The sequence below is a fragment of the Falco biarmicus genome, chromosome 3 (assembly GCF_023638135.1).
Source record: "Falco biarmicus isolate bFalBia1 chromosome 3, bFalBia1.pri, whole genome shotgun sequence".
Classification (NCBI taxonomy): domain Eukaryota; kingdom Metazoa; phylum Chordata; class Aves; order Falconiformes; family Falconidae; genus Falco; species Falco biarmicus.
Genome location: NC_079290.1, coordinates 116,714,033 through 116,729,667, shown reverse-complemented (window position 1 = coordinate 116,729,667; position 15,635 = coordinate 116,714,033). Strand labels below are relative to the sequence as shown.

At 64.3% G+C, this 15,635-nt stretch overlaps 3 protein-coding genes across 4 annotated transcripts in view; 1 reads left to right on the top strand and 2 right to left on the bottom strand.

Moving 5' to 3' along the window:
• The first annotated feature begins 7,266 nt into the window (after window positions 1-7,266).
• HPCA (hippocalcin) lies at window positions 7,267-10,963 on the top strand. Its single transcript, XM_056330623.1, has 4 exons — window positions 7,267-7,384; window positions 8,790-9,251; window positions 9,935-10,040; window positions 10,322-10,963. The coding sequence occupies exons 2-4, from the start codon at window positions 8,874-8,876 to the stop codon at window positions 10,417-10,419; spliced, it is 582 nt and encodes a 193-aa protein (XP_056186598.1). The 5' UTR covers window positions 7,267-7,384; window positions 8,790-8,873; the 3' UTR covers window positions 10,420-10,963.
• A 116-nt stretch (window positions 10,964-11,079) lies between these two features.
• Window positions 11,080-13,378, bottom strand: TMEM54 (transmembrane protein 54). Its single transcript, XM_056331548.1, has 5 exons — window positions 13,366-13,378; window positions 12,579-12,862; window positions 12,052-12,111; window positions 11,702-11,884; window positions 11,080-11,614 (listed from the first exon to the last, which is right to left on the bottom strand). The coding sequence occupies exons 1-5, from the start codon at window positions 13,376-13,378 to the stop codon at window positions 11,264-11,266; spliced, it is 891 nt and encodes a 296-aa protein (XP_056187523.1). The 3' UTR covers window positions 11,080-11,263.
• Window positions 13,379-14,681: 1,303 nt separating this feature from the next.
• Window positions 14,682-15,635, bottom strand: part of RNF19B (ring finger protein 19B) — a 28,275-nt gene continuing 27,321 nt past the window's right edge. For both annotated transcript variants that reach the window (XM_056330610.1, XM_056330608.1), the window contains exon 10: window positions 14,682-15,461. In XM_056330610.1, the coding sequence (XP_056186585.1) occupies window positions 14,987-15,461 (475 nt within the window). In that variant the 3' untranslated portion in view covers window positions 14,682-14,986. The remainder of the gene's footprint in view (window positions 15,462-15,635) is intronic.

The following is a 15,635-nucleotide window of genomic DNA, read 5'->3' as shown; positions in this document are numbered from 1 at the left end:
TGTTCTGGTATTTTTCCAGAGGCTGAACACAGTTAACACTGTAATTCCTTGGTTTTTCCTTCTCCCCTTTCCATATAAAGGGAAACATTTGCTCTTTCCCAGCCCTGTGATGTCGGCCATCCTCAGCAGGTACCCTGGGACATCACCACTGCACTGAGGTCCCCTCCCAGCGCTCTGGTCCCGGCTGCACAGGGCAGCCCATGCTGTCTGTGTCCTTTCCCATCACCAGGTAAGGCTTTTCAGGGTGTCCTGCCCCCCCCTGGTCCCCTCTGGGCTCCCGTTGCCGCTCTGTGCAGTGCCCAGCCTCCTCTGCTTCCCCAGCCTCTACCAGCACATCACTATTCAAGCCACGCGAAGCCCATCATGCGTACCCGGTGTGCCAATTAAGTCACAGCTCTAATTACGCACTTAGGCTCGCCAGTCGCTTTTCTTCCCTCTCGCATCACCAGACGGACACCTGGGAGGCTGCCAGCCATCCTCCTCCTCCTCCTTCTCGCACCCAGCCCCCATCCTGTCCCAGCTCACCCTAAATACACCAGGCCAGGCTCTGGTGGGAGCTGAGCACCGAGACCATATCCCCATGGCACAGAAAACTGTCCCTAAATCAGCGCTGTGGGGCAGGGCCACTGCCAGGGGTCCTTTTTGGCCCAGGTTACCTCCTGGGCAGCCCATGAGGGAGATGGATGTGGTGTGTGGAGATGCTCTGGATGTCCCCCAAGAGGGACAGTCCCAGTCCTGGGGTCCCCAGGGAATGATGGCGGACAGAGAGATGCTGGCAGATTCAGGGGAACTTGTGATGCTTCTACCCCAGAAGACCCTGTTCCTTCCAAGCCATAATTGTGCCCCAGACTTGGTCCACCCCAAACCATCATCTACACCTCCCTGCGGCACCCTAAGCCCTTGGGGTGAAGATGCCTGGCACCCCATCACATAACCTGTGTGGCTACTCACGGGGACCAGCTCCAGGGCCTCTGCCCCACCCCAGCCCCCTAGGACCCCTGCCCAGCATCACCCAGAGGGGATGCTGTGTGTCGGGGGATGTGTGTGCTGTGTGTCAGGGGACACTGCTCTGGCGGGGGGAGTCTGCATGTTTGAGGGAACACTGCAGGGGTCACGTGAAGGGGAACGGGGCTGCAGGGGAGGCTTGGGAGAGCTGCACCGGTGCTGTGGCTGTGTGCGTCCTGCATGGGGGGGCTGCCAGGGTGTGGTGCTGGGCAGGGTGCTGTGGGGTGCAGGGGGTTTGGGGGGTGCAGATGGTGCTGTGCAGGGGTGCTGGGGGTGCTGTCCTGGGTGCTGAGGGTGATGTGGGGGCAGGCGTATGCTGTGCAAAGTGCAGAGGGGTGCTGGGGGCCTGCCTGGCAGGGTGCAACGGGTGCAAGGGGTGCAGGAGTGAAGGGGGTGCAGGGTGTGCAGGGGGCCCGGCTGGCAGAGTGCAGGGGGTGCAGGGGATGCAGGGGGTACGGGGGAGGGCGGAGGGGGGTGCAGGGGGTGCTGTGGGCCTGGCTGGCAGGGCGCAGGGGGTGCAGGGGGTGCAGGGGGTACGGGGGAGGGCGGAGGGGGGTGCTTGGGGGTGCTGTGGGCCTGGCTGGCAGGGCGCAGGGGGTGCAGGGGGGTGCAGAGGGTGCAGGGGGTGCAGAGGGTGAAGGGGGTGCAGGGGTGGGGGGGAGGCATGGTGGTGCTGGGGGTGCAGGGGGGTGCTGGGGGCCCGGCTGGCAGGGTGCAGGGGGTGCAGAGGGTGCAGGGGGTGCAGGGGGAGCGGGGGGGGGGGGGAGCAGGGGGGCGGGCCCGGCGGGGCGGGGGGCGGCCAGGGGGCCGTTCCCGGTGCCACCCGCAGCCCGGCGCTGCCGAAGGCCGCTGCTGCCACCTGCCGACGCCGCACAGCGCCGGGGGGGCAGCCGGGACCCCCATTCCTTCGGGCCCCCCGGGAGGGGACCCCGGCCTCGGCCCAGACGCGTCCCTCGGGGTCCCGCCGCGGGGGCCGGGAGCCGGGCGGGGATGGCGCGGGGGGGAGTGTGGCCCCCCGGCTGGGACCCCCGGCTGGGACCCCCCGGCTGGGACCCCCCACACCCCCCAGAGCCCTGGCACGGGCTCCCGGCCCTCGGCCCCGGCTGCCCCCCCGCTCCCGCGCGTCCCCGTGGCCCCTCGGTCACCCCATGAGAGGGGGCGAGATGCCACGAGGGGGAGCCCGGGGCTCACGCGTGGCCGTGGCACTGGTGGCACTGGGTGGCACTGGCGGCACTGGTGGCAGTAGCGATGGCGTTTAATCCCTCCAGCCCTTGGGGAGGGCAGGGGGCCAAGGGCCAGGGGCTGGGTCCAGCCCCCCCACACTCTCCCCTTTCCTGCATCAGCAGGACCGTCACCTCCCTGAGACGGTGACATCCTCGGCCCCGTGGTGGGACACAGCAGGGACAAGCTGCAGCCCCCCCCAGGACATGTCCCAGCCCAGCCCTGCCAGCCACCCCAAACCCCCAGGCAGGACGAGCTGGGGCAGACCCCGGCCATGGGCTGTCCCCACCACAGCTCCAGGACCCCCGTGACCCTCCGGGCTTGGTGACAAACTGCCTCCACGGTGGGGACACCCTTCGAGGTTTTGCATTTCAGCAGGCACTGCCGGGGAAGGTGGCACAGACAGCTGGGGCACCAAGCTGCCCGCGGCCCCCCCGACAGCCCCCCCAAACGCCCCCGGGCCCATTTATACAGCCGCTTGTGCCCAAACTGCACCCCAAAAGACCTCCCAGCTCCGTGTCACGGCACTGCTGAACACACGTGTCCAGGTGCCAACAGCCAGGTGCCCCACAGGGACCAGGACACGTGTCCCCAGGAGCCCTGACCTTGGCTGCCCGAGCCAGGGGCGCTGTACGTGCTTCAGGGCGGCACCGTGGGCATCGCGGGGACGTGGGGATGTGGGATGGAGCCGCTGCGTTATGAAAAACATCCCTGCACCCCCATGGTGCTAAGTCAAGCTTTAGCGGGCGCTGCGAGCGGCTCCTGATCCAGATGAGATCGGGCATCACAAAGGGCTTTGTATTCCAGGAAGCCTATTAGAGATTTACATTATACAAATGGGCTTTTTACCAAAGATCCTCATTATCTGGGCATTTGCTTTTAATCCTCGGCTATTCCTGCAGCCCCTGCCCTGCGCCCCTGCTGCGGCTCCGCTTACCTTCACCGTGTCCTCCGCAGGGCCGTGCACAGCGTGGGGACAGGGACAAGCTCTGGGGTCAGCGTGGGCCCACAGGAGGGGTCTGCAGGGTCTTGGGGAGACCTTGGTGGGCTTTGCTGGCACAGCCAGGGGTTGGACCCCTCTTGCTTTGCCCTCTCCCCTCCCAGCTCATCCCAATACCCCAGCAGGCGGCAGGGATGATGCCTGTTTGTCTGCTGGGTGCTAACCCTCCTTAGGACGTGGTGGTAGGGCACCCACAGCCACCCCGGCCATGCCTGAGCTCCCTCTGTGCCACCCCGGCTGTGTGGGTGCACATGAGGATGCTCCATAGGCACGTGCGGCTGGCAAGACTGGGATGCTGGAGCCCAAATCACCAAAGGCTCTGAATGCCCCGTGTGTGCTGAGCCCTGGGCTCCCCGGGCATGGCTGAGCCCCACCAGGGCATGGCTGAGCCCCACCAGCTTGGTGACAGCAGCCAGGGCCATGCCAAAGCCAACACATGCTCTGCGTGCACACGTGTGTGTAGCTGTGCACCCCAGGGAGCCGTGTACTCCTGCAGCGGGGCACAGGGACACAGGGATGTCCCCCCTCCAGGGGAGGGTCTGCCCTGCAGCCCCATCCCTGCTGCAGCGAAGATGGAGCTTCACAGCTGCTATGACAACGCAAGGAAGTTCCCACAGAAATCCCTTCGAGCAGGAGAAGGAGAAGGAGGAGGAGGAAGAGGAGGGGGAATCTCCCAGCCAGGGCATTGCCAACACCCCACGTCTCTCCCCGCCAGCAGCAGGGAAGGCATCGCAGCAGCACCTGCGGCTGTCGCAGCATCCTCCTGGCAGCATCTCTGCCCCCAGCTTGGCTGCAAGGCTGGGGCCAGCGGGAGCCAGCCCCGCTCCCTGCCCCGGCTGTTCTGGGGCCCTGGCATCCCCGGGAGATGGTCCCGCTCCCCATGACATGGCTGATCCCCCAGGTCGATGGGTGGGAGCACAAGCCATGGCGCCTGGCCCTGCTCGAGGACGAAGGGGTGATGGAGAGGGCAGTGCTCCAAAAACCCACCAGGCTTTGGGGTGGAGGATGTGGGAGCCGGAGGGGATGGGATGGGATGGGGTGGGATGGGGTGGGGTGGGATGGGATGGGGTGGGATGGGATGGGGTGGGATGGGGTGGGGTGGGATGGGATAGGGTGGGATGGGGTGGGATGGGGTGGGATGGGATGGGGTGGGATGGGGTGGGATGGGGTGGGATGGGATGGGATGGGATGGGATGGGATGGGGTGGGATGGGATGGGATGGGATGGGGTGGGATGGGATGGGATGGGACGGGATGGGATGGGATGGGGTGGGATGGGATGGGATGGGATGGGATGGGGTGGGATGGGGTGGGATGGGATGGGATGGGATGGGATGGGATGGGATGGGGTGGGATGGGATGGGATGGGATGGGATGGGGTGGGATGGGATGGGATGGGGTGGGGTGGGATGGGATGGGATGGGATGGGGTGGGATGGGATGGGATGGGCGGGTCATTTGCTCCCAGCCCCAGGGACCCTGTAAACCATTTGGTGTTTGATGGCAGAGTACGACCCTGCTTGTGCCCCCCGCACCCCGTATTATCCTCTCTCTCCCTCCTGCAATCCCTTCCAGCGTGGGGATTAGGTGGGTTTAGGGCCGGGTTTGAGTCGGAAATGGGATGATTTCAAATCAGCCTGCGTCAGTTGTGCCCTCTGCCACTCATGCAGATTAAAATAGATATGAAGATTATCAGAGGGGAAATGGCACCCCCACCTTGGGGCCCCACGCTTTCCCCCAGCCCCAGCACCGCTGCACTGGGGGGCATCGCCTGGCACAGGGGGTGCCCGGCTCCAGCCCCAAATCTCTCCTTTCCCCCCACCTTCCTTTCACCCCAAGGCCCCAGTTCCAGTCCCCATCCCTCTCCAAACATCTCTCTCACACAGGATGGGGGAACACCCCACCGCAGCAGCTCCCATCACCAGTTCCTTTGTTTCCAGCCCAATCACATTCCCAAAACACTCCTTGGGCTCCATGCTGGTCCTACACGAAACCCCTGCCCATACTCTGTGGAGGGTTCCCAGCCCTGTGGAGCCGCCAGTCCCTCGGCCAGGCTGGGGCATGGACACAGCTGCTGCGATGTGGAGGGTGAGGAAGAACTGTCGGGGAGACAGCAGCACCCAGGAGGACGCTCAGCACCGAAAGGTGCAGGTGAAGGGCAGGAAGGAGCCTGCGCAGGTCTCTGGTCCTCTCGAGTCCTCCAGCAACAGGCAATGCAACGATACCACCATGAGGCTATTAAAAAAGGAGAAAAAAACACAATGAGGGACCAATATTGTCTTTATTGCTAATAACTGCTCGTTCCGGCAGTACAATGAGGTCCCTGTGGTCCTCATGGGCCAGCACCATGGGCTGGGCTGTGTCCCCTTGCTGGCCCGTCGGCAATTCGGTCAGGCACTGCCCACTGGTGTCTCAAAACGTGCCCGTGGATTTTGGCCGATCCCCATCTCCTGCTTCAGGCTGATGGTTTAGGCCTGGAGGTGCCAAGTGTCCCTCAACAGGCACCAGCCTCACTGATCTCCTCGCCCAGCAGATTTTGGGATGAATTAACCCCATCCTGGGTCTTTCAAGTGGTCCTTCCCCCCAGCTCCCTGTTCCGCAGCAGCCACCCCAGCCCCTTCCCTGTGCCCCCCAGACCAGTGATGGTCCTGTGGGTTTAATCACTTTATGTATGTTTATTTGTGTAATTGGGAGAAGAGTGCCTCTTCCTCCCATCTGCCCCTGCCATCTGCTCCCCACGGTATTGCCGAACAATCCCGGGCTTTGCAAACGGAGGGAGCTGGTGCAGGGACACAGGAAAACCTGCTGGGAATGGCACCTCCTTATAGCAAGCATCTGTCTCCACCGGAGCCTTTTCCCGGTGCTCGGAGCAGCTGCCGAAAGCTGCTTTGTTCCATCCAGCTCCTGGAATGACTGAGGATGTTGTGATGCTACGGGGCACCGGCGCCGGCTGCGTGCTGGGGACCCTCAGCCCAAAATGTCCCTTTCTAGCCCCAAAATGCCTGGCTTGGCACCTTCCTAGGCCAGCAGTCAGGTGACGGCCAAGCCTGTGCCTGAGCCCCCGGGATGCCCTAGGCACATGGGGGGGACCCCCGCGGCCCCTGGCTCTCTCTGCCCCTGCAGGGACCACCCTGGCCCGTGTCCTGGGGCAGTGGCTCTCTCTGAGGGGATGGGATGGGGACAGGCAGGGGTGGTGGCAGGGATGGCGCATGGGGAGGGTGATCCCCAGTTCAGTGCGGGCACAGGGATGTGCCGGTGTGTTTTTACACACCCTTGTGCTCTCTCATCCCACCCCCGCACAGCCGGACAGGATGGCACCCTGCCGAAGGGACAGATGACATCCATAACAGAGCCCTTGGAGACCCCACCCCGGACCCTCGCCTGGTTGGTGTCCTGACACAGCCACAGTGGTGTGCTGCTGGTGCTCCCAGTGCTCCCAGTGCCCCAAAACCTCCTGGTGCTCCCTGTGCTACCAGTGCCTCAAGACCTCCTGGTGTTCCCAGTGCTCCTGGTGCTCCCAGTGCCCCAGGACCTCCCGGTGCCCTCAGTGCTCCCAGTACTCCCAGCGGTCCCACTGCCCCAAGACCTCCTGTTGCTCCCATTGCTCCTGGTGCTTCTGGTGCTCCCAGTGCCCCAGGACCTCCCAGTGCTCTCGGTGCCACAAAACCAAGCGGTGCCCTTAGTGCTCCCCATACTCCCAGTGCTCCCAGTGCCCTGAGACCTCCTGGTGCTCCCAGTGCCCCAGGACCTCCCAGTGCCCTCAGTACTCCCAGTGCTCCCGGTGCCCCAAGACCTCCTGGTGCTCCCGGTGCTCCTGGTGCTCCCAGTGCCCCAGGACCTCCCAGTGCTCCCAGCACCGCCCCAGCCCTTGCTGGTGCAGGAAAGGTCTCCCCTCGCCCCCAAAGCTGCCGGGGGACGGGGGGCTGCGCCCCAAGCCCCACCGCAGGGCGCTGCACGGGGCAGTGTCCCGAGGGGTGGGGGTGGGGGTGTGCGCGGTGCCCCGGGGCGGCTGGGGAGGGTCCCGGGGGGCTGCCCCCGGTGCCCCCCCGCGCCGGTGCCCCCGGTGCCCCCCCGCAGCCCGGCGCTGCGGCGGGCACTACCGGCGGGCGCTCCCGGGCTGCGCTGGCGCACGGCGGCGGCGGCGGCTCTTCCCCGGGCAGGTAGGAGCCGGCGGGGAGGGGGGGGGACCGGGGGTGGGGGGCGAGGGGGAGGCCGGAGGGGGCACTGGGGAACCGGGGAGACCAGGGCACGGGCACGGAGCCAGCCTCCGGCACGTCGCTCCCCGCCGGCGGCTGCAGAGCCCCCCTCCCCCGCCCCGCCGCATCTTGCCGGGGGGTGCCTGGTGATCCCCCCCCCGGGGGACCTTCCCTTGGGTGTGTCCCCGGCAGCCCCCCTTTCTCCGGCGGTGCCCGGTTTGGGAGGAATCCCCTGTAACCCCCTCCCACCCCAGGAGCATCTTCCCCGGGGGAGCCCAACCACCCTTCTGGAGACGCCCGCTCGGGGGGGGGGGGTTGTCCTTGCAAACCCCTCGTAGGGTGCTGAACCCCCCCGGAGGCTCCCCTCCCAGAGCTGCCCCGGGCAGTGGGGCTGGGGGTCGTGCCAGCCCTGGGGGGCCCTGGCTGGGGACCCCTGTGTGGGGTGGGGACACACAGATCCTCTGGCTGCTGGAGCAGGGATGGAGCTGGGTGTGTGTGTGATGGAGAGACACTGTGGGGTCCCAGCCCCCTGTAACTGGGGGGGTCCCGCCCTACTGGGCTGCTCCTCTTGGGGGAGTACTGCTTGCTTTGCGATCCCAAAGGATGGGGGCTTTAGGGGTGCTGGGGCCCCTCCTTACTTTGGATAAGACAGTTGGGTGCTCCAGGCACCCATGGACCCATTGAAGTCCCTCGAGCCCATCCTCTCCCCACACAGGGGTCACAACACAGCCTGGGGTGGGGACAGCAGGTCAAGGTCCCCCCAAAGCCCCTGGCATGGGGACCTGGGGTGTGTGGCCAGATTCTGGGCACCCACCCTGACCTCCCCCTGGCCTCTCTGCGCTGCACAGGGGTGACCCTGGCAGGATGGGGTGCACTGGATCCCCCAGGGATGTGGGGAGGGAAGGAAGGAAACAGGGAGGGGGCTCCCCCCGAGCAGAGCCCTGCAGCCCCTGGTCCTTCCCGGGGCTCCAGTGCCTGCTGGAGGCATCAAATATTAACGGAGGCAGTGGAGGAGCTGAAAATAACCCTCCCTCCAAGGGAGCTGACCCAAATCTGTCCAGCCCCAAAGCTGGGCTGGACCCAGACCCCAGCCAGTGCCCTGAGGCGGCCAAATCCATCCCCTTCCCCTCCTCCAGGCTGCTCTGCCCCCTTGATGCCAGCTATATATCACCTATATATTATGCAAATGAGCTATAAGGGTTTATTACGCAAACGCGAGGGGGATGGCGCTGCCCTGCACTGGGTGGTCCCTGGGGCTGGCCCCGACGGCTCAGAGAGGACAGCGGGGATGGAGGGGGCCATATCGGTGTCCGCCCGGGTGTCCGGGGTCTGCCAGGAAGCACTGCCTTGTCCCTCTCCCCTCCTGTAGCACAGAGGGACCCCCCAAAGCCGGGCCAGGTGCCTGCCCTGCTGCAGCGCTCATCCCCCTGGACAGCCGGCACATCCCAGCGGCATGGGGAAGCAGAACAGCAAACTGCGCCCTGAGATGCTCCAGGACCTGCGGGAAAACACCGAGTTCTCCGACCTGGAGCTGCAGGGCTGGTACAAGGGTTTCCTGAAGGACTGTCCCTCGGGCATCCTCAACGTGGAGGAGTTCAAGAAGATCTATGCCAACTTCTTCCCCTACGGTGACGCCTCCAAGTTCGCTGAGCATGTCTTCCGCACCTTCGACACCAACGGCGATGGCACCATCGACTTCCGAGAGTTCATCATCGCCCTGAGCGTCACCTCCCGCGGGAAGCTGGAGCAGAAGCTCATGTGGGCCTTCAGCATGTACGACCTGGACGGCAACGGCTACATCAGTCGGGAGGAGATGCTGGAGATCGTGCAGGTACCGGGCTCCTCACCCTGCTGCGGCTCCTTGTGTGTGGTCCTGTGTGTCACCCTGGTGTCATGGTGGCCGTCCCCCCCCCGGGCTGGGGACATGCACCCTGTGTTACCCCAGGTACAGGGCTTGACAGTGCCAGGGATGGAGCCTGCTGCTGTCTGCAGAGCCACGTGCTGAGCTCTGCGGCTGCAGTGATCAGTCTGCCCCAGGGCATCCCTTGGTCCTTCCCTGTCCTGGGGACACCCCTTTGTTACCCCATCTTGGGGGTCTCCCCGCTGGTCCCACCCCTCACGTGCTGCTGGGGGGGGGCTGGGTGCACAGCTGCTGTCCCCGAGCAGCCTGGGGCAGAGGGATGGGTTGTTGGCAAACCGACAGGAGATGTTCTCCTTGCCCAAACTGCAGCCTGGTGGCATTGCCATCAGAAGGTGGCTCGTGAGGCCATGGTGGTGGCATCTCAGTGGGCATCTCCTCCCTGCAGGAGCAGCTCCAGCCGGGTTGGTTCCTTGGGGCTGCTGCTTGCATCCACCCCGGCTGTGCTGGGAGCTAAAGCTCCCGTAGCCTGACGGCGTGGGGAGGGTGTTAAACAACACCAGGGCGGCAAAGCCCAGAGCTCCATCCCCCATCTCAGGTGGGTGATGGCAGGCGCCCACCTTGCACCCACCCTGGTCCCCATCTCCCTCTCCCAGGCCATCTACAAAATGGTCTCCTCTGTGATGAACATGCCTGAAGATGAATCGACTCCGGAGAAAAGAACGGAAAAAATCTTCCGACAGATGGATACTAATAATGACGGTAAATGAGAGGAGATGGAGGGGATTAAGGGAAAGGTCTCATGGCTAAATCCGGGGGTCTTAGAAGGAGCCGCACGCACGCTGATTAAATGGCTCACGTCTGCCAGCGTGGCCGGGGGGAGCCCCAGCAGCCGGAGGGGCTCGGTGTGCTCCCCCAGCCCAGGGAGCAGAGCCCAGGGGTGCTCATCCTGGGTGGGTGGGTGTCCAGGTGTGTGCCAGGAGGTGTCTGGTCCCATTTGCCCAGCCAGGACCGGGTGGCTGAGCTGTATGTCCCCCCTGCAGGCAAGCTCTCGCTGGAGGAGTTCATCAAAGGTGCCAAGAGCGACCCGTCCATCGTGCGCCTGCTGCAGTGCGACCCCAGCGGCGCCACGCAGTTCTGAGCCCCGTGGACCCCCGCAGCCCCCCACAGCCCCACATCACCCCCTGACCCTGCAGCTGGCCACTGCCGCTGTCCCTTGCCCGGTCCCCGTGGTCCCCACCACTGTGACCCCGTGGCCCCTTGCGGGGAGAGAGCTGGAGCCCAACTGAGGCTGGGGCAAGGGGGAGCTGGGGGGGGACAGTCCCCATCACCACGGGGCTCCCGCACTGGCTTGACTGGGGGAAGGATGGAGGCAGGGTCTGCCCTGAGCGAGGATGGTCCCCCCCCAGCACTGGGGGCTCGGAGCAGGGGAACAACCCAGCCCGGTGGGAAAGGCTGGCGGCAAAGCCACCGCTGCATCTCCAGCAGGCGTGGGGACATGGCCTAGGGGACAAAGACCCGGTGGCTTGGGGGCCCCCTCAGCACCCCCCACACGTGCACACACTGCCACGGTCATGGGGCCGGGCCAGCCCCTTCCCCATCGCCGGCACATGGGCAGGGGCCGCAGGGAGGGGACACGCTTCTGGTCTTTTAATACCTGCAGAATAAAATTTGTGTCAGTGCAATCAGCAGTTGGAAAGGGGCCGTCGACGCCGAGGGGAAAGCTTCTCCCTGCAGGGTCTGGAGCCAGCCCGGTTGCCTCTCTCACTGCAGCCCCAGATGGCCCGAGGCCACAGGGATGGGCTCATGTGTCTTGGCTGGTGGTGTCCAGGTGATGCGTTCGCCCAGTAGCCAGGCTGGGGGGCAGCTGGGTCCTGTCATGGGCCTGTGTGGGCGCTGGGATGGTGCAGGGCTGGCAGGGGCACATCCGTGGGGTCACCCCTTGGGTCCCGCTCAGAGCCAGGCAGTTTCCACACTGTCCAGCCTCAGCAAACCCAGGCACTGCCCAGCGTCCGGGCTCTCCGCAGGGGCTGCCTGCAAGGAGACCTGCAAGGCAGAGGGGATGATGAGAACGAGAGTGGGGGGATGAGACCTTCAGGTTGCCAAATCTTACCCCCACCCGGGTGCTCCCGAGCCCAGCCAGGTCCATCCCAGCCCTGCATGGAAGTGGGTCGGTGCTGAGCCTGGAGACCAGGCGTCACCTTCCTCCGGTGCGCCCCGTGGCAGCAGCAGCCGAGGTGGAGGAGGTCAACGGTGAGCAGGAGGCAGCGGATGCTGAAGATGATCTCCATCGAGTCGAGCAGGAGGGAGATGGCCCAGAGGCACAGCGTGGAGCTCTGCGGGGACACGGGGCGTCAGGTCCCCACACATCCTCCCCATCCCCAGCGCGGGCACCCACAGCCCACGGCCCACTGGGGACTCACGTAGACGCGGGTGGGATCGAAGGGGCACTCGCGGGAGACCAGGGCAATGCCAGCGATGGGGCAGGGGGCCAGCAGCGCCCGACCCTGCGTGCCCAGTGTCAGCCCGATGGAGACAGCCAGCCCCAGCAGGCAGGACAGGCAGCCCAGGCTGCTGCTGGTGCTCAGGGCGAAAACTGCCCATTTCTGCAGGAGGGGAGAGAAGAAGCAGCGCAGCGAGCCAGGGCCGTGCACAGCCGCCTGTCCAGGCTCCCTTCCCCAGAGCGAGGGGACGTGGTGGCTGTGCATGCTCCGTGGGCTGGCCGCAGCCTGCTGGGTGCTGGGCGAGGGGCTGCGGGGCCGGGGGTGCTTACCAGGGTGGTGGGGGCGAGGCAGCGGGACAGCATGAGGGCAGCTATTCCGCAGGAGATGGTCTGTGAGGAAGCGCAGGGAGGTCAGTGAGCACAGCGCCTGCCTGCCCTGGGGACATCAGTCCCCTTTCCTTGTTGACATTGTTCCTGAAAGCCCATCTGGCCAATTCGGCATGGCAGGGGGCAGTGCTGCATCTCCAACTAGTCCCTGTGCATTTATCCCACCTCGTTTGGGGCTAGAAAGGCTTATTTAGAGCAGGGAAGGGGAGACAGAGCAGTGTCCATCCTGCACCCCACCTCCTGCCCACCCTGCATCCACAGCACCTTCCCGCATCCTCCTGCCCACCCTGCATCCACAGCACGTCCATCCTGCATCCTCCCGCATCCCACCTCCTGCCCACCCAGCATCCACAGCACATCCATCTCGCATCCTCCCACATCCCACCTCCTGCCCACCCTACACACATCTGCATCCACCCCAGATGCCCCCCATGCCCCCCCGTGCCTCCCTACCCTGCACCCCGTGGTACCAGCAGCGCGGAGATGACGGAGGCAGCGTTGGCGATGACATACTGCAGGGAAATGGCATCCCGGGGGTCAACCACGAAGCGGAGGACGGTGCCGTGGACCAGGGCACCAGCGATGAAGTTGAGGTGCCCGATGATGAGGAGGATGAGGCCAGTTTTCATGAGGACCCTTTGGTGGCTGCTGGGATCGAGGTGGCCTGGGACGGAGGGGGGAGCAGGGCTGGGTAAGGGGGCTGCACGGTGTGGGGTGGCCAGCACCCAGCTGTCCCTCCTGCCCTTGCACCGTGCTTAGCACAGGCTTTGGGGACAGCCCTATAGGACGTGCTCCGTGCTGGCAGGGGACAAGGCAGGTGATGTGGTGGCAGCCCACGTAAGCAAACCACCGCTCCGGCTGGCTCTCCTAGGACCAGGGTGGCGGTGTGGGGCCAGCAGCCGTGGGGCCAGGCATCCCCCGTGGGGCTGGGAAGGGCTGGGGCCCCCTGCAGCGATGCAGAAGCTCCGGGGAGAGCAGCTGCCCGCGAACAGCAGCTGGGTATCGGCACCCGACGCTTTGAGGAGTGACAGCAGCAGCAGCGGGGCTGTTCCCCCCCGCAGAACCCACCCCAGGGCCGCTCTCTTCAAGCACCCACCGTCACTCCACTTGAGTGCTCAGCCCTGCTCTGTCCCCAACCCCGTCCCAGCCCCCCAGCTCCCCTCCCTCCCTGCCTCAGTTTCCCCCGCAGGAGAGGGGAGCCGCACGTAGGGCTGGGACACCCTCCTGTCGCAATCACCGCGCCGGACCCAGACTCACCCACTTGACACATCGTCACTGGGACAGGATCAGGCCCTCAGCACCCCTCGATGCCCCCAGGCCTTCAGCCCCGGATCCATTGGGCTCCCACATGGCTGGGCAGGACCAGAGCTGGGACCAACTGGGATGAGGACAAGGCCACCGGAGCTGCTTGCGTGCTGCACCCCACTGCTACTTCAATTCCTGTCGGACCAGCTCCCCAGGATGAGCAAAGGGCTAACTCCACCTCCGCCTGCATCTGCCCAGGGGAAGCACAGCCCTGTCCCCACCCCTCGCCCCCCTTGCTGCCGAGCTGGTGGCCATGCCGTGGCACGCTGCGTGGTGCCAACGTGCCACGCCACGCTGTCTCATCCCCTTCTCCATCCATCCCGCTGCCTCCACCTCCCCAGCACACTCAGGTTGGTCCAGAAGCGATGGCAGCAGGCTGGGATCCAGCCAGCCAGGTCCAAGGCCACGGGCTGAGGGGGGCTGGGATGGAGCAGCCCCGTGGGGTGGGATGCTGCCGGACCACTGGGCAGAGACCAGCACCGTCAGTGCCAGGGATTGACCTGCAGCCAAAGGGAAAAGCAGAGGGCTCAGGGCTGGGGCTGATTTCCCAAGTGGTGACTCAGAGGAGCCGGTTTGGTGGCAATTGCCCTGATGAAGCTTCCAGGGAAGTTATGTGACAGCAAGAGGCTGAGAGGGGCTGGGGACAATGGCTTGCTGAGGCGGCTGTGGGAAGAGCCACCCAGGTCTGCTCATGCTGGGAGTGTTCTGGGGAGCCCTCCCTCACTTGTGGGAGATCCTTGCCAAGCAATGCTCTCTGCAAAGCTCATTGCAGATGTGAGGCAGCAAAAATATTAATTACAGGGACGGCGACGCAGCTCTGGCTCCTGGGACTGGTCTGGGGAAGGGCTTGGTCCAGGCAGAGGCTCAGATACTTGTCCCCAATACCCTGCCTGAGCCGCCAGCCCAGCCCTGGGTCTCCTTAGATCCCTTACACCCAGCAGCGCTGGGAATTCGGCTCAGCGCAGCGTTAGTCCCCATCCTTGCCCTCTTTTAACTTGCACACAGCTCTGCTGCACAGGGAGGGGGGAGACGGGAGACCTCTCCCTTCAACGGCTCCAGGACACAGCAGGTCTGAGCACATGCCCTGTCCCCATCGCCGCTGCAGACAGAACAAGGCTGCCACACCTCACTTCATAGAGGCAGAAGAGGACGTGCCCTCATTTTCCCCATGCCTTTGGCTAGGGCAGTGTTTACAAATCCTTGAGCAAGGGGCAAAGGCAGCCAGAGGATGTCACCGTGCATCTTTGCAAGGATGAGCTGGATGCGAGTCGAATGACAACCAGAGTCTTTATTCAAATAGTCCCTTAGGATGTTTTTGCAGACGTACAGACACACGTACATATTTACACTCTTACACACCTCACAGAGCTTGAACCAATAAATTAAAACAAAAAGAGGGCAGGGGATTATTTTTTTCTTTCCTTTTTCTTTTTTGTCATGTAAGAAACAGTAACTCCCCGAGGCGAGGCTGGGGAGCCAGCTGGAGAATCGCAAACAGAAGCCAACACGGACACAACTCAGCCCCGAAAGATGCAATGACGGTGAGTGTGCTCTTCAGCAGGAGAGGGCCAACTCATACTCTGGCTTCGATGCACTCCAGTTTGACTATTTCATCCAGCCTGCAGCCCTCGGCTTGGGCACAGTGGCTCAGGTGGGCACTTGGGCTCTCGGCACCTCTAGCTTTGGGGGTCTGTGGGCAGGCTGCTGCAGTCTGAGAGTGAGGGGAGTCGCATTCATCCGAGGTAATGTCTGGCACGTCGTCCGACTGACTGTCGGAGCTCTCCAGGTCACTCCGTATGCTCTCAGGCTGGGCCAGGGTGATGTCCCAGGTTTTGCTGGCAATGCAGTCCTTTTGCTCACAGCTTTGGTGTTTGCACATCTGCTCCTGCCCACCATCCTCTTCCTCCTCGTCCTCGTCCTCCTCCTCCTCATTCTCTGCCATTTGGGTATGGACATGCAGAGAGTCCTCTGTACTGCTGCCGCTGGCCAGCTGGTAGTGACTTGGTTTGGCTTCAATGTCCACCTGAATCTCCATGTTATTGCACTCCCTGCAGAAACAAGCACCCTCACGTTACTGGGTACAGCGACTGGGTTCCACCGGGTCACCACCAGGCACCGCATCGCTGTACTGGGAGGATCACGCTTCCTAGACATGAAGAAGATGCTGCTCATCACCCCACAGCATCTGGGAAACAACAGCGCTCGCTGCTCTCCTCCAGCAG

What these genes read in the sequence shown, in the direction of transcription:
- HPCA (XM_056330623.1), top strand. Translation starts at nt 8,874, where the DNA reads ATGGGGAAGCAGAACAGCAAACTGCGCCCTGAGATGCTCCAGGACCTG. An exon ending in AGATGCTGGAGATCGTGCAG is followed by an intron (nt 9,252 to 9,934) that starts GTACCGGGCTCC and finishes TCCCTCTCCCAG; the next exon opens with GCCATCTACAAAATGGTCTC. An exon ending in GATGGATACTAATAATGACG is followed by an intron (nt 10,041 to 10,321) that starts GTAAATGAGAGG and finishes TCCCCCCTGCAG; the next exon opens with GCAAGCTCTCGCTGGAGGAG.
- TMEM54 (XM_056331548.1), bottom strand. An exon ending in CCGTCATCTCCGCGCTGCTG is followed by an intron (nt 12,112 to 12,578) that starts GTACCACGGGGT and finishes GCTTCCTCACAG; the next exon opens with ACCATCTCCTGCGGAATAGC. An exon ending in GCCTCGCCCCCACCACCCTG is followed by an intron (nt 11,885 to 12,051) that starts GTAAGCACCCCC and finishes CCCCTCCTGCAG; the next exon opens with AAATGGGCAGTTTTCGCCCT.